The sequence below is a fragment of the Lipophrys pholis genome (assembly GCF_963383615.2).
Source record: "Lipophrys pholis genome assembly, chromosome: 18".
NCBI lineage: Eukaryota > Metazoa > Chordata > Actinopteri > Blenniiformes > Blenniidae > Lipophrys > Lipophrys pholis.
The window spans coordinates 26,875,266-26,897,765 of record NC_137646.1 but is presented as its reverse complement, the minus strand read 5'-3'; the positions used below and the strand labels follow the sequence as shown (position 1 = coordinate 26,897,765).

Below are 22,500 nucleotides of genomic sequence, written 5' to 3'. Positions count from 1 at the left end.
ACCTGTGTGTGTCTCACCTGTGTATGTCTCACCTGTGTGTGTCTCACCTGTGTGTCTCTCACCTGTGTGTGTATGTCTCACCTGTGTGTGTCTCCCACCTGAATATCTCTCACTTGTGTCTTACCTGTGTATGTCTCACCTGTGGGTGTCTCACCTGTGTGTCTCTCACCTGTGTGTGTATGTCTCACCTGTGTGTCTCCCACCTGAATATCTCTCACTTGTGTCTTACCTGTGTATGTCTCACCTATGGGTGTCTCACCTGTGTGTACCTCTCACCTGTGTGTACCTCTCACCTGTGTGTACCTCTCACCTGTGTGTCCCTCTCACCTGTGTGCAGGACTTTGTGTCCCAGCACACCTCAGGGACGTTCTCCTGGATCGGTCTGACAGACGAGCGGACGGGCAGGTGGGAGTGGGTGAACCAGACTCCCTACGTCATGAACCGCAGGTCAGAGTGTGTGTGTGTGTGTGTGTGTGTGTGTGTGTGTGTGTGTGTGTGTGTGTGTGTGTGTGTGTGTGTGTGTGTGTGTGTGTGTGTGTGTGTGTGTGTGTGTGTGTGTGTGTTGGTCCTGAAAAGCACCAGTTGGTCCATACACGTTTATTTCTTTGTCATAAGACGCTGACTTGTGTCTGTTGTCTTTTTTAAACTGTCTGTCCACATTAACTCTGGATAGTCCTGAGTCTGTGTACTTCCTGTGTGTTGTCTACTTGTAGAGGATTAATATATATATATATATATATATGTATAAATGAAATATGAAACAGTTCCTCAGACAAGGAGCAAAGACATTATAATAATAACAGAGACCTGGTGGCTGGTGATCTGTCCAGGTCTCCAGTCTGTCCTTTATTAGGAGCATTTTAAATTCATTACCAGAACCAGGACAGAAGTGTCTTCTTCCTCTAGCTGGAGCAGTGAATATGAGATTAGCTTTTCTTCTCATGGACTGATTGTCTGAACCCCAGTCTCTCTGGACGGTCTCTCTGGACGGTCTGTCTGGACGGTCTCTCTGGACGGTCTCTCTGGACGGTCTCTCTGGACAGTCTGTCTGGACGGTCTCTCTGGGCAGTCTCTCTGGACGGTCTCTCTGGACGGTCTGTCTGGACGGTCTCTCTGGACGGTCTGTCTGGACGGTCTCTCTGGACGGTCTGTCTGGGCGGTCTGTCTGGACGGTCTCTCTGGACGGTCTGTCTGGGCGGTCTGTCTGGACGGTCTCTCTGGACGGTCTCTCTGGACGGTCTCTCTGGACGGTCTGTCTGGGCGGTCTGTCTGGACGGTCTCTCTGGACGGTCTCTCTGGACGGTCTCTCTGGACGGTCTGTCTGGACGGTCTCTCTGGACGGTCTGTCTGGGTGGTCTGTCTGGACGGTCTCTCTGGACGGTCTGTCTGGACGGTCTCTCTGGACGGTCTGTCTGGACGGTCTCTCTGGACGGTCTGTCTGGGTGGTCTGTCTGGACGGTCTCTCTGGACAGTCTCTCTGGACAGTCTCTCTGGACGGTCTCTCTGGACGGTCTCTCTGGACAGTCTCTGGACGGTCTCTCTGGACAGTCTCTCTGGACGGTCTGTCTGGACAGTCTCTGGACGGTCTGTCTGGACGGTCTGTCTGGACGGTCTCTTGACAGTCTCTGGACGGTCTGTCTGGACGGTCTCTCTGGACAGTCTCTCTGGACGGTCTCTCTGGATGGTCTGTCTGGACAGTCTCTCTGGGCGGTCTGTCTGGACGGTCTGTCTGGACAGTCTCTCTGGACAGTCTCTGGACGGTCTCTCTGGACAGTCTCTCTGGACGGTCTGTCTGGACAGTCTCTTGACAGTCTCTGGACGGTCTGTCTGGACGGTCTCTCTGGACAGTCTCTCTGGACGGTCTGTCTGGACAGTCTCTTGACAGTCTCTGGACAGTCTCTCTGGACAGTCTCTCTGGGGTAGTGGGGGTATGACCTTGTCTCTGCCCTCATGGAGAAACTAAGGAGTCTCGTCAGCTTGAGCTCTGGTGGGACTAGAGACTGACTGGAGAACATAGAAGTGAATCAATGTGGAATCGTACTACAAACCTTGTATTAGTATGACAGCAGTAGTTGTTCCACACTGTGGATTCTGAGGTGAAAAACCAGAACTGCAGTATTTGTTTGTGAAACGTACATAAGATTCATGGTATTCTGGTGATGTCATAGTGAGTACTCCACAGGACGCCTCTTCCTCCTGGCTCTCTGAATGAAGCAACCACGGCTTCACTCTTCAGCATTAACACCTCCTCTGTCATCACATGGAACTAGTGATGGCTTCACTCTTCAGCATTAACACCTCCTCTGTCATCACATGGAACTAGTGATGGCTTCACTCTTCAGCATTAACACCTCCTCTGTCATCACATGGAACTAGTGATGGCTTCACTCTTCAGCATTAACACCTCCTCTGTCATCACATGGAACTAGTGATGGCTTCACTCTTCAGCATTAACACCTCCTCTGTCATCACATGGAACTAGTGATGGCTTCACTCTTCAGCATTAACACCTCCTCTGTCATCACATGGAACTAGTGATGGCTTCACTCTTCAGCATTAACACCTCCTCTGTCATCACATGGAACTAGTGATGGCTTCACTCTTCAGCATTAACACCTCCTCTGTCATCACATGGAACTAGTGATGGCTTCACTCTTCAGCATTAACACTACAGAGTGTGAAGGCTGTGGCTTCACACTCTGAAGTGAGTCAGGAGCATTCAACCATTACACTGGTTTTAAATAATAATGCTGAGTCACCTTCAGAATCCTTGAGGAATACCACGCTGCACTGCATATCTAGGAGTAATACCTGCGTGAGGAGATACTACTATCTATATTACTGTAAAAGATTCTGATGACTGCACAGAAATCCTCCCAAAGTCCAGGTCGCCCCAGAGCAGCGCTTCTCAAAGTATTTACACCAAGTACCACCCAGAAAATACCTGGCTCACCAAGTACCACCCAGAAAATACCTGGCTCACCAAGTACCACCCAGAAAATACCTGGCTCTCCAAGTACCACCCAGAAAATACCTGGCTCACCAAGTACCACCCAGAAAATACCTGGCTCACCAAGTACCACCCAGAAAATACCTGGCTCACCAAGTACCACCCAGAAAATACCTGGCTCACCAAGTACCACCCAGAAAATACTTGGCTCTCCAAGTACCACCATAATGACCAACACTATACAGTAGTATACAGCCTAGTAAGCTGAAGTATTCATCAGAAACAAGGCCGAGGTTTTACTCCTAAAGAAGTATATTTAATATATCAGCCATTGTAACATTGTACACAGTTAGATTAGTAATACTACACTTAAATATAGGAAAATAAAAGACTGTACTTAAATAATGATTCAATTAAAATATATTACACAGAAAAGTTAAATAAACATTGTACTTCAATAAATGAAACACAAACAACAAAAAACTTCTTAAAGATGAAATAAAACTGTCCTGTACTTAGAACCGGTTCTTTTTCCACCGTTAGCGGAGCCAGTAGAGCGACGTCACTGCGTCACTCCAAAACGTGACACGTCACTGATTTCACCAATTTCACACTGACAGCCCTCAAACAGGAACCAGGAGACGGACTGTCTTCATGGGTTTAGTCCGGGTCCCTGTGCTCACCCAGGAACCAGGAGACGGACTGTCTTCATGGGTTTAGTCCGGGTCCCTGTGCTCACCCAGGAACCAGGAGACGGACTGTCTTCATGGGTTTAGTCCGGGTCCCTGTGCTCACCCAGGAACCAGGAGACGGACTGTCCCAGTGGTTTAGTCCGGGTCCCTGTGCTCACCCAGGAACCAGGAGACGGACTGTCCCAGTGGTTTAGTCCGGGTCCCTGTGCTCACCCAGGAACCAGGAGACGGACTGTCCCAGTGGTTTAGTCCGGGTCGAGAGCCGCGGCTCCGCCAACGCAGATTAAATAATCCCGTTCCCTCGTGTTATTAACTTCAGGGAACCACTTATTATATCGTTCCCTCATGTTATTTTTATTTCTCTCTAGAACCACTCTGGGGCTCCGTGTTCTCTGGAGTTTTCCTCTTCGTAGGTAGAGGTACCTCCAGAGGTACCTCTATAATAAGATACCTCCAGAGATACCTCCGGAGGTGCTCCGCCCCCAGCTGATGACATGTCGGGTCCCGGTCTGGCTCCTCTCTGGTCCCGGTCTGGCTCCTCTCTGGTCCCGGTCTGGCTCCTCTCTGGTCCCAGTCTGGCTCCTCTCTGGTCCCAGTCTGGCTCCTCTCTGGTCCCAGTCTGGCTCCTCTCTGGTCCCAGTCTGGCTCCTCTCTGATCCCAGTCTGGCTCCTGGTCCAGCTATGAAGGGGGACCAGCGTAGCAGCAGTTCAGCTCCGGTCTGGCCGGGGCTTTGGCAGTGGAAAGACTAAGAACTGGTGCTAAGGCTGGTCCTGGACCAGAACTAGAACCTGGTTCTTTCTGGTGGAAATTTATATTTATTTCAGTGATCCTTTGGCGTACCACTAGAGGGAGCCCCGAGTACCACTAGTGGTATGCGTACCACACTTTGAGAATGACTGGTTTAAGGACAACAGGCTGTTCTAGAGTTTTCTATGTATCGAAGTCCAGAAGTATTACAAGACCTTCTGGGTCGACAGAGTCCTGATAATCCAACATATGACAAATGAATCTAATCTGACTGGGAATATTCTTCCTTTAATCAGTGCAGAGAGACACTCGTCCATCACGTCCTCTGTCACCATGGAAACACATAGAATCATTGTCTGACTGATCTACTTCTTATAGATCTTTGTTTACTAATTAAAGGGATATTTCCTCCTTTCATCCAGTCAGGGTTAAACTCCAAAAATACTTTGTGTGACAAAACTCTTAAGATCTTGTCAAAAAACCTGTAGAACTCAGTTGTTCATCTACGGCAGGTGATTTTCCCCCGAGTACATCTTTAAAATATCTCAATCCATTTCCTCAATACTTCATGGCTTTTACATTTACTGGTGTGTATGTACTTCCTGTGTGTCGTATACTTCCTGTGTATTGGATACTTCCTGTATGTCGTGTACTTCCTGTGTGTCGTGTACTTCCTGTATGTCGTATACTTCCTGTGTGTCGTGTACTTCCTGTGTGTCGTGTACTTCCTGTGTGTCGTGTACTTCCTGTATGTCGTGTACTTCCTGTGTGTCGTGTACTTCCTGTGTGTCGTGTACTTCCTGTGCGTCGTATACTTCCTGTGTGTCGTGTACTTCCTGTGTGTCGTGTACTTCCTGTGTGTCGTGTACTTCCTGTATGTCGTGTACTTCCTGTGCGTCGTGTACTTCCTGTGTGTCGTGTACTTCCTGTGTGTCGTGTACTTCCAGGTGTACTTCCTGTGTGTGTCCGTCCCCCTGCAGGCGGTGGAAGGTCGGGCAGCCAGACGCCTGGACCAATCACGGTTTGGGGACGGGGGACGAGGACTGCGCTCACCTGCACTCTGACGGACGTCTCAACGACCTGCACTGCTCCACCCGGCTGCGCTTCGTCTGCCAGAGACACAGCGTGCGGTCCTGAGGGGCGGCGCCCGGGAGGGGGGGGGGGGGTGCCCAGGGGAGGTGCCTAGAGGAGGTGCCTAGAGGAGGTGAGGGACGGTGTCTAGGGGAGGTGCCTAGGGGAGGTGCCTAGAGGAGGTGCCTAGAGGAGGTGCCTAGGAGAGGTGCCTAGGGGAGGTGCCTAGAGGAGGTGAGGGACGGTGCCTAGGGGAGGTGCCTAGGGGAGGTGCCTAGAGGAGGTGCCTAGAGGAGGTGCCTAGGGGAGGTGCCTAGGGGAGGTGAGGGACGGTGCCTAGGGGAGGTGCCTAGAGGAGGTGCCTAGGGGAGGTGAGGGACGGTGCCTAGGGGAGGTGCCTAGAGGAGGTGCCTAGGGACGGCACCTAGGGACGGCACCTAGGGACGGCGCCTAGGGGAGGTGTCTAGGGGAGGTGCCTAGGGGAGGTGAGGGACGGTGCCTAGGGGAGGTGCCTAGAGGAGGTGCCTAGGGGAGGTGCCTAGGGGAGGTGCCTAGAGGAGGTGCCTAGGGAGGTGCCTAGGGGAGGTGAGGGACGGTGCCTAGGGGAGGTGCCTAGGAGAGGTGCCTAGGGGAGGTGAGGGACGGTGCCTAGGGGAGGTGCCTAGAGGAGGTGCCTAGAGGCGGCGAGGGGGGGGGCTGTCCCTGCAGCTCTGAATGTGAAGACAAGAGACAATAAAAACCTCAAATCTAATTTAGTGAGTCTTTGATCACCAACCTGTCCATAACATCAGGAGTGTCTCTTGTGAGGATTTAAACCTTCCAAACTAAACTAATTGTCCCTTATCAGTCCTCTGAGATCCGTCCATCTTATCAGTCCTCTGAGATCCGTCCATCTTATCAGTCCTCTGAGATCTGTCCATCTTATCAGTCCTCTGAGATCCGTCCATCTTATCAGTCCTCTGAGATCCGTCCGTCTTATCAGTCCATAGTCCTCTTCCACACTGACCTTCCTGCTCTGGGGGGGGGGGGGGGGGGGGGGGGGGGTCATGCTCAGGGAAGCACAGTGGTGACCTGTCAGCTGTGGGAATCGAACCTGTGATATTCTGAACCCCAGTCCGTCTCTGTCCGTCTCTGTCCTCGTTCATTGCTGTCTTTCACATTAAGATCAAGAAAATACAGACAAGATTACAGTTACTTTTCCTTAAAGGCCCCGTTTCCATGACAACGTTTCACATGACAACACCTAATCCGTGAAGGAAAAGTACAAACAGTAACTGTAACTGCAGGTGTGGAAAGTTACCAAGTTTAAAAAGTACAAAACCTCCAAAAGTGTGTTTCACTGGGAAAAGTACTCAGAGTACTGAGAGGACTCAGTCAGTTCAGACGAAACGCTCGGCTTAGGATGACCTCCGTACAGGCTCCTCCCACATGACACGCCTCCAGCACACACGCCATCCTCTGATTGGCCAGCTGGGGCGCCATGGTGATGAGGTCAGCTGAGGAAGACAGATAAGACCAATCAGAGAGAGCAGAGGACAGATAAGACCAATCAGAGAGAGCAGAGGACAGAGAGGACCAATCAGAGAGCAGAGGACAGAGAGGAGAGAGCAGAGGACAGAGAGGACCAATCAGAGAGCAGAGGACAGAGAGGAGAGAGCAGAGGACAGAGAGGACCAATCAGAGAGCAGAGGAGAGAGCAGAGGACAGAGAGGACCAATCAGAGAGCAGAGGAGAGAGCAGAGGACAGAGAGGACCAATCAGAGAGCAGAGGACAGAGAGGACCAATCAGAGAGCAGAGGACAGAGAGGACCAATCAGAGAGCAGAGGACAGAGAGGACCAATCAGAGAGCAGAGGACAGAGAGGACCAATCAGAGAGCAGAAGATATGATGAAAGTCGATGCTTCACTGGAGGTTTTCTTCTTGTCTCAGTGTTTTGAAGCAAAATCTATCAACAGTAGAGTCGACCACACACACACACACACACACACACACACACACACACACACACACACACACACACACACACACACACACACACACACACACACACACACACACACACACACACACACACACACACACACACACACACACACACACACACACACACACCTGAAGAGGGTGGCGGTGAGTCTGAGCTGAAGGCTCCGTGGGCCAGGATGGAGGTCCAGGTGTTTGAGTGACAGAAGGAGGATGACTGGGGCAGGAAGAGTGTGTTGATCAGCACGTCGTCCGGCAGAGCTGCACACACACACACACACACACACACACACACACACACACACACACACACACATCACACCAGCTTCTGACTCTGTGTGTGTGTGTGTGTGTGTGTGTGTGTGTGTGTGTGTGTGTGTGTGTGTGTGTGTGTGTGTGTGTGTGTGTACCTCTCAGTGTCAGTGTGTAGTAGTTCTTGACAGCAGGCACAAAGTTCCCATTAAATACCCTCCCTCCTCCTATTGCCATGGCAATAGCCTGCTGCTCCCTGTGGGTGGGGTCATAGTGCATTGGCAGTGTTTCCATGGCGACAGGTGGGATGACAGGTGGTAGGGGGGCGGTGACAAACGAGGAAGCATCGTCCCCATCCTCTTCCTCCTCTTCATCTGTTCCATGCAGAAACTCCATGGAGGCTTCAAACAGCACTGCAGCAGAGAGAGGTGCATGATGGGAGCTGGAGTTCTTCTGTTCAACACGCTGCTCAGTAAGGCAACTCACCTGTCCCACTGTTGTAGTCCTGCTGTAGTGAGCCCCAGGGACACCTGGACACACACACACACACACACACACACACACACACACACACACACACACACACACACACACACACACACACACACACACACACACACACACACACACACACACACACACACAGTAAAAAGCATAAATAAAAGACCAAACCTGGCATGGCAGCATAGCAAAGCTACAGGACTACAAACGTGGAGGACGTCAGGGGACGGAGGTGTGAGACTGACCGGGGAGCTTCAGCAGTGGAAAACAGCTTCTTCTTCTTCAAACAGTTTGTTCTAGAAACACACAGATTAAAGAAAGAGAGTTTACAGAGTAGAAGGCTTACAGATGGACACAGCGCCCCCATGTGGACTGGAGGACAGATGTATGGCTGTGGCTCTGACCTGCAAGGCGTCCTCGGACTGCGTGCTGAGGACAGAGACACCCGGCAGCAGGAGGACGGGGAGGACGGGGGGCAGGAGGGCCGGGGGGGGGGGCACGAGGACGGGGAGGACGGGGGGCAGGAAGGCCGGAGGGGGGGGCACGAGGACGGGGAGGACGGGGGGCAGGAGGTCCGGGGGGGGGGATAGGAGGGCCGGAGGGGGGGGCACGAGGACGGGGAGGACGGGGGGCAGGAGGACCGGAGGGGGGGGCAGGAGGAAGGGGAGGACGGGGGGCAGGAAGGCCGGAGTGGGGGGCACGTGGAAGTTGTGTCAGTCCAGAACCAGCGGCGGTCGTCCTGCAGGACAAGCGGAGCGTCAGGACCAGCTCAGGGTCAAACACAATGACAACAATGTGGCGGGAGGTTACCGTGGTAACCATGGTAATCGTGGCCTGGATACAGAAGGTCCGTCGCTCCCGGTAACAGAGCCGCTCCATGGCCCTCTGAAGCTCCGCCCCTTGCAGGAACCCCGGGTCACCTGGTCAGGGTCACAGCAAGAGCTGAGTCATGGGGACCTGGTCTCAGGGACCTGGTCTCCTGGACTTGGTCTCAGGGACCCGGTCTCCTGGACCTGGTCTCAGAGACCAGGACCAGAGAGACGCCGCTGGCTGCGCTGTTGGTGAGCTCAGTGTGCTCCAATGTGGGCGGAGTCAAGGTTGAGGTGGGTTGGGTTTGTGGGAGACGTGCTTGGCAGCGTGTGGCGTTAAGGCCGATTGATCCTCCATAAGAACAAGAAGAACGTTCAGCACTCCAGGATCCTGACCAATAAAATGGCCTCATTGTCTCCGTCCAGCTCCGTCGGGCTGAAGACATTTGGTTCTGCTGTTCCAACCGTCCTGGCTGAAGTCCTGGCTGCTCTGCAGGGTGCTGCTCTGCAGGGTACTGCTCTGCAGTGTGCTGCTCTGCAGGGTACTGCTCTACAGGGTACTGCTCTGCAGGGTGCTGCTCTGCAGGGTGCTGCTCTGCAGTGTGCTGCTCTGCAGGGTACTACTCTGCAGGGTGCTGCTCTGCAGGGTACTGCTCTACAGGGTACTGCTCTGCAGGGTGCTGCTCTGCAGGGTACTGCTCTGCAGGGTGCTGCTCTGCAGGGTACTGCTCTGCAGGGTGCTGCTCTGCAGGGTGCTGCTCATGCCCGTTCCAGCTCTCTAATGACTCATACTTAAATCCTGTCTAGCTTGTAGCCTCACCACTGTCCGAGCCCCGCAGCTCATTAAAATGTCGGAGGGCGGAGTTACGTGATGCACCTGAAGGCATCACTCAGCTCCGGACCAACATGGCGGCTCAGACACAAACTTTCTCTTTCATTACTGAAACAGTTCAGAGAAATGTGGAGGCCAGAAATAAGCTGCAGCTGAAAGTTAAAACACACATGAGACAGACGTGCGCCCGCTGTGAGTGGGCGTGGCCTGACCTGAGGGGGCGTGGCCTGTAAATTCTACAGCTTCTTCACGGAGGACGAACTGTCCTGTCGAAAGCAGCTGACTCACGTCACAGCCCAAGTTTTCTTCTTGTTCTTTGGGTTCTGATGAGGGTCTGCAGGCGCCCAAATGAGTTCAATTAGTTTCTCTTTCACTCAACGTATGACTCCGCCCACATTCCTGAACGTTTGCCCCGACGTTCATCCTCTCTGCAGTCAGGGGTCCTTGGGACCAGACGACACCAGCAGACACTCAGAAACGGTCAGCTGACCTTGTCTGCTCCGCAGGTACGTTTCCAAGGAGACGGGAGGAGGCGGGAACACGAAGGAGCCTCCAATCAGAGCCCGGCTCAGCACCTGTCCTTCATCCTGAAGGCGGAGCCATCGCAGGAAGCGCCGGACTGGGCGGAGCCTCCGGTAAGCCATCTGTGAGTGGTGGCCTGGCCGTCAGCCAATCAGAAGACAGGGCAGAGTCAGGACAGATGGACCAATCAGCCGATCGACAGGGGGCGGGGCCTTACCTGTGCTGTACACCTGAGTGAAGGTGGTGTTGGTCAGGAAGCAGGACGGGTGACAGTGGACTACCTTCAGTCTGCAGAGGACCACCACCGACACTGGAGACACAGAGACAGTCAGACACGGAGACAGTCAGACACAGAGACAGACAGACACGGAGACAGTCAGACACGGAGACAGTCAGACACGGAGACAGTCAGACACAGAGACAGTCAGACACGGAGACAGTCAGACACAGAGACAGACAGACACAGAGACAGTCAGACACAGAGACAGTCAGACACGGAGACAGTCAGACACGGAGACAGTCAGACACAGAGACAGACAGACACAGAGACAGTCAGACACGGAGACAGTCAGACACAGAGACAGTCAGACACGGAGACAGTCAGACACAGAGACAGTCAGACACGGAGACAGTCAGACACGGAGACAGTCAGACACAGAGACAGTCAGACACGGAGACAGTCAGACACGGAGACAGTCAGACACAGAGACAGACAGACTGATAAATTGTTTTGTTCTTTTTTAAATTAATTTTTATTTATATATATATTTATATATATTTATTTTATTAATTTATTTTTGTTTTTTTTATTTTTTTATTCATTTATTATTATGATTATTATTCTTTTCTTTTCTTATTTGATTCCATGTGATATATAATTTGAGATATTTTTATCCTTACTGACTGTATATAAAGGTTCTCTGATAGGATAGGGGGGGGGGGGGGGGGGTTGTCCAGTGTTTTATGTCTTATTGTTGTCCAGAGTTACACTATTATGTATAGTGCTGTTCGTGGAACTACATGTCAACTGTGTTATGTTGTGTCAGTATGTTCTGTGTTGCTCTGGTTCCTCTGGTTTCCCTGGTTGCTCTGGTTCCCCTGGTTCCCCTGGTTCCTCTGGTTCCCCTGGTTCCTCTGGTTCCCCTGGTTCCTCTGGTTCCCCTGGTTTCCCCTGGTTCCCCTGGTTCCTCTGGTTTCCCTGGTTCCTCTGGTTCCCCTGGTTCCTCTGGTGCCCTGGTTCCTCTGGTTCCCCTGTTTCCCCTGGTTGCTCTGGTTCCCCTGGTTTCCCTGGTTCCGTTTCCCCTGGTTCCCCTGGTTCCTCTGGTTCCCCTGGTTGCTCTGGTTCCCCTGGTTTCCCTGGTTCCCTGTTTCCCCTGGTTCCCTGTTTCCCCTGGTTCCTCTGGTTCCCCTGTTTCCCCTGGTTGCTCTGGTTCCCCTGGTTTCCCCTGGTTCCCTGTTTCCTCTGGTTCCCCTGGTTTCCCCTGGTTCCCTGTTTCCTCTGGTTCCCCTGTTTCCTCTGGTTCCCCTGGTTCCTCGGGTTCCCCTGTTTCCCCTGGTTCCTCTGGTTCCCCCTGGTTGCTCTGGTTCCCCTGGTTTCCCCTGGTTCCCTGTTTCCTCTGGTTCCCCTGTTTCCCCTGGTTCCCCTGGTTCCCTGTTTCCCCTGGTTTCCCTGGTTCCCCTGTTTCCCCTGGTTCCCCTGTTTCCCCTGGTTCCTCTGGTTCCCCTGTTTCCCCTGGTTGCTCTGGTTCCCCTGGTTCCCCTGGTTCCCCTGCTAAAAGGAGCGTTCCTCTCCATAGAGTCAGTGGACTGACTTGGCAGCAGCTGCTGGTGGACGTCAGGCTGAGACGTGGAGAAAAGCTTCACCATGATAGGCCGGTCGCTGGCTCCGTCGTCCAGTCGTAGCCAGCGGTACTGCAGAAGCCCCGCCCCCCGGCCGTCTGGATAAACAATCACATCTTGGGTCGTTCTCTGTTGAACTCGGTTCTGCTGTCCCCATGACAACACCTACCCTCACTTCTGATTCGCTCCGATCGGCCCGAGAAGGTCAGCAGGCCGATGACATCACACAGGGCGCCGTGAGGTTGGTCCAGGACCTCCTGACTGAGGGACAGACCAGACCATCAGCAGGTCTCTATAGACCATTATAAGAGGGGGAGGGGGCGGAGCCAGAGACTGTACCTGTTGTAGAAGGTATTGGTGGGCGGAGCCAGCAGGTGGGTGGGGGAAACAGAGGATTCTGGGAGGACTGAGACGTGTGTGGTGGGGTTCCTGCTGTTCACACTGACCTCTGCACACACACACACACACACACACACACACACACACGCACACGCACACGCACACGCACACACGCACACGCACACGCACACGCACACGCACACGCACACGCACACACACACACACAAGCAAGGCATGCTGGGAGTTACAGTCCGCCAGCCACAGCTGAACTGAACCAACAACAGAACCTTACCGATGTCATCAGACGGCGCCGGGTAGCGAGCCTTGACTCTGTAACGTCTCAGGGTGATGATGTCACCGGGCTTCAGGCGGCAGAACCAACGCACACACACACTGTTCCACAGCACCACACACACACTTCCTGTAGAGTCACACACCTCCAGCAACGCCTGCACACACACACACACACACACACACACACACACACACACACACACCAGTTCTCCAGGTGATCTCCAGGTGTTCTCCAGGTGATCTCCAGGTGATCTCCAGGTGTTCTCCAGGTGATCTCCAGGTGATCTCCAGGAGTCTCCATGTGACAGGAGGAGGACTGAGGACTTACCTTGTATGGACAGCTGCAGTTCCGGTCCGTCTTGCCGTAGTACATGAGGTGTGACTTGTTGATGATGCGTACGATCAGCTGACGTTCCACGGTGCTCCGTGTGAGGCGGCGCTGTCCAGACAGGAAGTCTTGTCTGAGCTGGGACACGCTCACATCAGGACGCCCACCTGCAGACCAAACATGGACCGGTCACCAGGAACTGGACCGTGATGATCCAGAACCACAGACGGATACCTTCGTCCTCATCTGGGTCGTCCTCGGGGGGCAGAGCTTCTGTCCACGCTGCCCCGCTGGGGTCCACGTCGTTCCACAGAGGCAGGAAGATGCTCCGATTGGCTCTCAGGGGAACCGGAGGCCCTGCCCACACCCAGTCCACCAGTCAGAGCTCTGCTCCTTCTCCAGGTGAGTCAGTGATGTCACAATGATGTCATCACTCACCTGCAGGTGGCGAGGATCCAAACCAGGGCAGTCTGTCCCAGTCCTCCGTCCTGGCCTCTCTTCCGTCCTCCACCTCGTCTCTTAGCTCCACCCACACCAGCCGGAAGCTGCAGGAGGACCCACACCTGAACTGTGACATCACATGGCTCCGCCCCCTCCCCCCACTCACCTGTCTCCGCCTCCAGAGGCCCCGGGGTCTGCTGGGAGCTGAGCTCTCATGGCGGCGCTGAAAGTGGAGCTGTACACAGCTCGTCCAGGACGGAGGACGTGTCTCTCTACCAGGCCGTTCAGACCAGGATCCAGAGTCACCTGGACTCTGCAGTCCCCGTCTGTCAGCGTGACGTCGTACAGGTCGTCTCCTGGAGACAGGTGAGACAAGTGAGACAGGAGGGACAGGTGAGGCAGATGTGAGGATGTCTTGCAGCACCTCACCGTGAAGGACAGCCTGGGGGAAGTATACCGGGGAGCCCAGGTCTCTGGTGTAGCGCCGCAGCTCCACCACTCGCAGGACGTCCCTGCAAACCAGAGATGCCTGAGAGACAAAGCACAGGGTCAAACTGTCCCCCAGCTCCTGCAAGATATCCAGGGGAGACAGGTGGAAAGGATAGAGACAGGTGGGAGGAGAGAGACAGGTGGACAGGAAAGGGACAGGTGGGAGGAGAGAGACAGGTGGACAGGAAAGGGACAGGAGAGAGAAAGGCGGACAGGAAAGGGACAGGTGGGAGGAGAGAGACAGCTGGGAGGAGAGAGACAGGTGGGAGGAGAGAGACAGGTGGACAGGAAAGGGACAGGTGGGAGGAGAGAGACAGGTGGGAGGAGAGAGACAGGTGGACAGGAAAGGGACAGGTGGGAGGAGAGAGACAGGTGGCCAGGAAAGGGACAGGTGGACAGGAGAGAGACAGGTGGGAGGAGAGAGACAGGTGGACAGGAAAGGGACAGGTGGGAGGAGAGAGACAGGTGGCCAGGAAAGGGACAGGAGAGAGACAGGTGGGAGGAGAGAGACAGGTGGACAGGAGAGAGACAGGTGGACAGGAAAGGGACAGGTGGACAGGAGAGAGACAAAGGAGGAGAGAGACAGGTGGACAGGAAAGAGACAGGAGAGAGACAGGTGGGAGGAGAGAGACAGGTGGACAGGAGAGAGACAGGTGGACAGGAAAGGGACAGGTGGACAGGAGAGAGACAAAGGAGGAGAGAGACAGGTGGACAGGAAAGAGACAGGAGAGAGACAGGTGGACAGGAGAGAGACAGGTGGGAGGAGAGAGACAGGTGGACAGGAAAGAGACAGGAGAGAGACAGGTGGGAGGAGAGAGACAGGTGGACAGGAAAGGGACAGGAGAGAGACAGGTGGACAGGAAAGGGACAGGAGAGAGACAGGTGGACCAAGATTAAATTCAAACGTTTCAGTAAGAACCCTGACCTGTGACGGACCGGGTCTGGACCGGGTCCGGTCCGGTCCTGGCCCGGGTCTGGACCGGCTCAGACTCCGGAGGAGGACGCAGCCTACAGCCGCCATGATGTTCACCAGACAATAACAGCGCGGTGCATGACGGGAAGCGGAAACATTTCGCAGAGTTCCGGTTGGTTTCGATCCAAACTTCGACCTGAACCTTCTAATTCCTGTTTATGAATCTTCCAGGAGAATATCTCTGGTTGCTTTACGTTTGTTTAGGACGATAGGAAGTGACGTCACGATGACCAAGGCCGAACAGCTCATCGATAGACGCCTCGTCTGCGCTGGAGTGGCGCAGCTTCGCCGCCATCTTGGATGGGGCATCTCGCGCTCCGGTAGCGCCAGTCAACGGGAGTTAACGCACAACGAGCAACTTTGTCCTTGTTTTGTTTACTAAAACCTGAAGCTGACGAGCGCCACCCAGTGGATCTTCCTCAACCTTCCTCTGAAAGTCTTCCTCAGCCTGCTGATGTGAGTGTTTGATATGCTGCATAAAGCTGTGAGCATCATGAATCTGCTCTGATTAAAATCTCTCCCTTGCTTTGTGCAACTCTTTTTACGAATACTCACATGTACACTTCTTAAATTAACTTCCCGTTCACCGAGCCGCGTACACGTAGCAGTGGGCAGTGGGTCCACACGATGAACTGGCCCAAACAACAACATTGTTTGGTGAAAGATTTATTCCAACACAACAGTAAAAAAACTGCTGAACCTCGAAATAAACCCGGGGGATATTCCTTATTTCAAAACTGAAACTGAACTCATTTGATCTATTATCTCTTTTCCGTATCGTTCTCTGTTTATATTTCTGTCCTTCATCCTATAAAAACTGTAGTTTCTGTGCTGATCACTACATTCTACTGTAGGATCTCTCCTCTATGAATGTTTCAGTGTTAAATCTGTCAGCAGCCACACGGTGGCGCTGTCCACAGCCAGTAGTTATCATTCATTCATTAGCAGTTTCCCAGTGTGGACTTTGACATACATGCAGGCGTCATTGGAGTCGTTGGATCTGTCAGGAGCAAGAGACACAGGGAGACATGAGACGCAGGGAGACATGAGACGCAGGGAGACATGAGACACGGGGAGACGAGAGACACGGGGAGACGAGACACAGGGAGACATGAGACGCAGGGAGACATGAGACGCAGGGAGACATGAGACGCAGGGAGACATGAGACACGGGGAGACGAGAGACACGGGGAGACGAGACACAGGGAGACATGAGACGCAGGGAGACATGAGACACGGGGAGACGAGAGACACGGGGAGACGAGACACAGGGAGACATGAGACACAAGGAGACATGATACACAGGGAGACAAGAGACACAGGGAGACATGAGACACAAGGAGACACAGGGAGACAATAGACACAGGGAGACACGGAGACAAGATACACAGGGAGACAAGAGACACAGGGAGACAAGAGACACAGGGAGACATGAGACACAAGGATACATGAGACACAGGGAGACAAGAGACACCGGGAGACGTGAGACACAAGGAGACATGAGACACATAGAGACACAGGGAGACGTGAGACACAGGGAGACATGAGACACAGGGAGACAAGAGACACCGGGAGACGTGAGACGCAAGGAGACATGAGACACATATAGACACGGGGAGACGTGAGACACAAGGAGACATGAGACACAGGGAGACAAGAGACACCGGGAGACGTGAGACACAAGGAGACATGAGACACATAGAGACACCGGGAGACAAGACACAGGGAGACATGAGACACAGAGAGACATGAGACACAAGGAGACATGAGACACATAGAGACACGGGGAGACAAGACACAGGGAGACATGAGACACAGAGAGACATGAGACACAGAGAGACATGAGACGCAGGGAGACAAGAGACAGTGAGACATGATACACAGGGAGACAAGAGACACAGGGAGACAAGAGACACAATTCATCGGACAGAGGCTGGTCTTCTGTAGGTTCGTCCCTCTGAGGACTTCCAGTCGTTCACTTTGAGGACATTGTGGACGTAGTTTAGTGTTTGACACAGCGGCTCCACGAAACGCTTCACAGCCTTTTTATTAAACAAACAAACTTCTCATGGACTCGACTGGACGGAGACAGGAAGCAGAGCAGTGAGGACCAACTGACCGCCAGGAGACATGAGCCTCTTCTGTTTCTCCTGGGGGTCACTGTGGGGGGGGGGGGGGGGGGGGGGGGGGGGTCACTGTGGGGGGGGGGTCACTGTGCCCTACGCACAAAGTGGGCGGAGTCTCTGAATTCCAGGTACAGGCTGAAGAGCAGGTGCAGCGCCTGCAGGCGGGAGCAGTACACCGGGACGTCCAGCAGGGAGCACACCAGGTCCACGTATCGCTCCAGGCTGCAGCGCAGACGCGCCGGCGGCAGGCGCAGCCGCTGCAGACGCTCCTCCAGCTGCGCCGGCCACTCCTGCATCAGCACGTCCACATCCGGCATGCGGCGGCCATATTGGACACTCGCTGCCGGTTTGGAGCGATGCAGTGCGCTGATGCTCTGGATCCAACTGTCCACCAGGCGAGGGTTGGAGTGGGGGCGGAGCACGCTGCTCACCTTCACCTGGAGGACACACAATGTCATGACACAACGTCATGACACAACGTCACTACACAACATCACTACACAACGTCACGCCCCAACGTCACTACACAACGTCACGCCCCAACGTCACTACACAACGTCATGACACAACGTCATGACACAACGTCACTACACAACGTCATGACACAACGTCATGACACAACGTCATGACACAACATCACTACACAACGTCATGACACAACGTCACGCCCCAACATCACTACACAACGTCACGCCCCAACGTCACTACACAACGTCATGACACAACGTCATGACACAACGTCATGACACAACATCACTACACAACGTCATGACACAACGTCACGCCCCAACGTCACTACACAACGTCATGACACAACGTCATGACACAACATCACGACACAACGTCACTACACAACGTCACTACACAACGTCACAACAGTCACTACACAACGTCACTACACAACAGTCACTACACAACGTCACTACACAACGTCACTACACAACGTCACTACACAACGTCACGACACAACGTCACGACACAATGTCACTACACAACATCACAACAGTCACTACACAACGTCACGACACAATGTCACTACACAACGTCACGACACAATGTCACGACACAATGTCACGACACAATGTCACTACACAACGTCACAACAGTCACTACACAACAGTCACTACACAACGTCATGACACAATGTCACTACACAACGTCACGACACAATGTCACGACACAACGTCACTACACAACGTCACAACAGTCACTACACAACGTCACTACACAACGTCACGACACAATGTCACTACACAACGTCACAACAGTCACTACACAACGTCACTACACAACGTCACGACACAATGTCACTACACAACGTCACGACACAATGTCACGACACAACGTCACTACACAACGTCACGACACAATGTCACTACACAACGTCACAACAGTCACTACACAACAGTCACTACACAACGTCACGACACAATGTCACTACACAACGTCACGACACAATGTCACGACACAACGTCACTACACAACGTCACGACACAATGTCACTACACAACGTCACAACAGTCACTACACAACAGTCACTTCACAACAGTCACTACACAACGTCACGACACAATGTCACTACACAACGTCACAACAGTCACTACACAACGTCACTACACAACAGTCACTACACAACGTCACTACACAACAGTCACTACACAACGTCACTACACAACGTCACTACACAACGTCACGACACAATGTCACTACACAACGTCACGACAGTCACTACACAACGTCACTACACAACGTCACGACACAATGTCACTACACAACGTCACGACAGTCACTTCACAACAGTCACTACACAACGTCACTACACAACGTCACGACACAACGTCACGACACAACGTCACTACACAACGTCACGACACAATGTCACTACACAACATCACAACAGTCACTACACAACGTCACTACACAACGTCACGACACAATGTCACTACACAACGTCACAACAGTCACTACACAACGTCACTACACAACAGTCACTACACAACGTCACTACACAACGTCACGACACAATGTCACTACACAACGTCACAACAGTCACTACACAACGTCACTACACAACGTCACGACACAATGTCACTACACAACGTCACAACAGTCACTACACAACGTCACTACACAACGTCACTACACAACAGTCACTACACAACAGTCACTACACAACGTCACTACACAACGTCACGACACAATGTCACTACACAACCTCACAACAGTCACTTCACAACAGTCACTACACAACGTCACTACACAACGTCACGACACAACGTCACGACACAACGTCACGACACAACGTCACTACACAACGTCACGACACAATGTCACGACACAACGTCACGACACAACGTCACTACAGTCACTACACAACGTCACGACACAATGTCACTACACAACGTCACAACAGTCACTACACAATGTCACTACACAACGTCACGACACAATGTCACTACACAACGTCACTACACAACGTCACGACACAATGTCACTACACAACATCACAACAGTCACTACACAACGTCACTACACAACGTCACTACACAACGTCACGACACAATGTCACTACACAACGTCACAACAGTCACTACACAACGTCACTACACAATGTCACTACACAACGTCACAACAGTCACTACACAACGTCACTACACAACGTCACTACACAACGTCCCAACAGTCACTACACAACCTCACAACAGTCAAGACACAACAGTCACTACACAACAGTCACTACACAACGTCACGACACAACCTCACAACAGTCACTTCACAACAGTCACTACACAACGTCACGACACAATGTCACTACACAACGTCACTACACAACGTCCCAACAGTCACTACACAACCTCACAACAGTCACTTCACAACAGTCACTACACAACGTCACTACACAACGTCACGCCACAATGTCACTACACAACGTCACAACAGTCACTACACAACAGTCACTGCACAACAGTCACTACACAACGTCACGACACAATGTCACTACACAACGTCACAACAGTCACTACACAACGTCACAACAGTCACTACACAACGTCACGACACAATGTCACTACACAACGTCACAACAGTCACTACACAACGTCACTACACAACGTCACGACACAATGTCACTACACAACGTCACAACAGTCACTACACAACGTCACTACACAACGTCACTACACAACGTCACTACACAACGTCACTACACAACGTCACGACACAATGTCACTACACAACGTCACAACAGTCACTACACAACGTCACAACAGTCACTACACAACTTCACGACACAACGTCACAACAGTCACCACACAACGTCACAACACAATGTCACTACACAACATCACTACACAACATCACTACACAACAGTCACTACACAACGTCACTACACAACGTCACGACACAATGTCACAACAGTCACTACACAACAGTCACTACACAACGTCACGACAGTCACTACACAACGTCACGACACAATGTCACAACAGTCACTACACAATGTCACGACAGTCACTACACAACAGTCACTACACAACGTCACAACGTCACTACACAACGTCACTACACAACGTCACAACAGTCACTACACAACGTCACTACACAACGTCACGACAGCTGCAGGTTACCTGGTCAGTACAACTAGTACAGCTCCACTCCTCCTGGTCAATCTAACTAGTACAGCTAGTACTAGTTGCACTGACCAGGTAACCTGCAGCTGTACTAGTTGCACTGACCAGGACCAGCCTGAACACAGGCAGTGTTTTGGCTGCTGAAGCCAGTTTAAGGCAGCGAGCCTCCACACCTCATTTCACCCTCAATCTTCCACAAAGACGGACCAACAAAATAGTGCCACCTTCCTGAAAGCCTCTAACTTATGTGTTCAGTAGAACCTCGGACTGTGGACCCGGTAAGAGCAGACAAATAGTGGAGCACGGAGAAAGGTTAACTGTTAAGGCACCTGAATGAGTGGCCAGGCTCCAGCAGGGGGCGCTGCGGTAAAGGTGACTCAGTGAAACATGAAGCCCGACGACCAGAACCGGCTGCAAAAAGCTCCAATCAGCACCAGGAACCACCCAGCAAGTGCTGACCGGTCCAGCCACTCAAGATGGAACTGGACTGGATGTGTTATTTTGTATATATTATTATATTCATGGATATATATTGTATATAACCTGTGTTTGGTGTGTTCAGTATCAACTGGTCCTACAATTTATCACGTCACAATGTAGTATTCAGTAGTACACAATGTAGTATTCAGTAGTCCCCCTGGCAGTGTGTGTACCTCTGCGGTGTGCTGCTTGCTCTCCTCTGACAGCCACAGTGACATCACCGTGGGATCCGACTGTTTCACACTCGGCTCGTCCAGAACCTCCAGACCCAGAACGTCTGGTTTCCCATCAGGCCGCGGAACCTGAACACATCATCCACTGAGTGAGGGTGTGTGTGTGTGTGTGTGTGTGTGTGTGTGTGTGTGTGTGTGTGTGTGTGTGTGTGTGTGTGTGTGTGTGAGTGTGTGTGAGTGTGTGTGTGTGTGTGTGTGTGTGTGTGTGTGTGTGTGTGTGTGTGTGTGTGTGTGTGTGTGTGTGTGTGTGTGTACCTTCAGGAAAGCGTCAATGTCTCCAACAGCTGGAATAAAGTCTGGGATGAACGGCTTCAGACTGTGATCCAACTCCACTGACTGAGGGGAGTACCTGGAGGAGGAAGAGGAGGAGGGGGAGGAGGAGGAGGGGGAGGAGGAGGAAGAGGAGGAGGAGGAGGAGGAGGAGGAGGGGGAAGAGGAAGAAGAGGAGGGGGAAGAGGAAGAAGAGGAGGGGGAGGAGGAGGAGGAGGGGGAGGAGGAGGAGGGGGAAGAGGAAGAAGAGGAGGGGGAGGAGGAGGAGGAGGAGGAAGAGGAGGAGGATGAAGAAGAGGAGGAAGAAGAGGAGGAGGAGGAGGAGGAAGAGGAGGAGGATGAAGAAGAGGAGGAGGGGGGAGGAGGAGGAGGAGGAAGAAGAGGAGGAAGAGGGGGAGATGAAGGTTGCATCTCACCAGGTGAGTGTAGTTGTTGTGTAGTTGTTGTGTAGTAATTGTGTAGTAGTTGTGTAGTTGTGTAGTAGTTGTGTAGTTGTGTAGTAATTGTGTAGTAGTTGTGTAGTAGTTGTGTAGTTGTGTAGTTGTGCGTCTCACCGGGTGATGTACTTGAACAGCTCTCTGATCTCCGTGGAAACAGGCAGGTTGACGTAGTCCGCCGGGTCGTACGCTCCGTCTGGACCTCCTGCTGCCTCCTCCTCCTCAGAGTCATCTTCGTCAGACTCCTCCTCCTCCTCTTCCTC

At 52.6% G+C, this 22,500-nt stretch overlaps 3 protein-coding genes across 3 annotated transcripts in view; 1 reads left to right on the top strand and 2 right to left on the bottom strand.

Moving 5' to 3' along the window:
• asgr1a (asialoglycoprotein receptor 1a) overlaps positions 1–5,527 on the top strand; it is a gene marked incomplete at its 3' end in the record, with an annotated part of 8,507 nt that extends 2,980 nt beyond the window's left edge. Inside the window, exons 7-8 of the mRNA XM_080486574.1 lie at positions 338–447; positions 5,371–5,527. Coding sequence (XP_080342700.1) covers positions 338–447; positions 5,371–5,527 — 267 coding nt within the window. The remainder of the gene's footprint in view (positions 1–337; positions 448–5,370) is intronic.
• A 554-nt stretch (positions 5,528–6,081) lies between these two features.
• On the bottom strand, positions 6,082–15,329 carry LOC308123587 (RPA-related protein RADX). Its single transcript, XM_080486135.1, has 20 exons — positions 15,014–15,329; positions 14,029–14,128; positions 13,766–13,955; positions 13,597–13,721; positions 13,393–13,515; positions 13,159–13,325; positions 12,829–12,985; positions 12,537–12,645; positions 12,367–12,458; positions 12,170–12,295; positions 10,576–10,668; positions 10,327–10,494; positions 9,006–9,115; positions 8,600–8,934; positions 8,441–8,491; positions 8,181–8,224; positions 7,853–8,107; positions 7,575–7,703; positions 6,555–6,957; positions 6,082–6,171 (listed from the first exon to the last, which is right to left on the bottom strand). Exons 1-19 carry the CDS (start codon positions 15,107–15,109, stop codon positions 6,836–6,838), a joined length of 2,592 nt encoding a protein of 863 aa, XP_080342261.1. The 5' UTR covers positions 15,110–15,329; the 3' UTR covers positions 6,082–6,171; positions 6,555–6,835.
• A 394-nt stretch (positions 15,330–15,723) lies between these two features.
• Positions 15,724–22,500, bottom strand: part of ift46 (intraflagellar transport 46 homolog (Chlamydomonas)) — an 8,663-nt gene continuing 1,886 nt past the window's right edge. Inside the window, exons 3-6 of the mRNA XM_080486134.1 lie at positions 22,355–22,497; positions 21,786–21,879; positions 21,471–21,599; positions 15,724–17,624 (exon numbers count right to left, since the gene is read on the bottom strand). Coding sequence (XP_080342260.1) covers positions 17,271–17,624; positions 21,471–21,599; positions 21,786–21,879; positions 22,355–22,497 — 720 coding nt within the window. The 3' untranslated portion in view covers positions 15,724–17,270. The remainder of the gene's footprint in view (positions 17,625–21,470; positions 21,600–21,785; positions 21,880–22,354; positions 22,498–22,500) is intronic.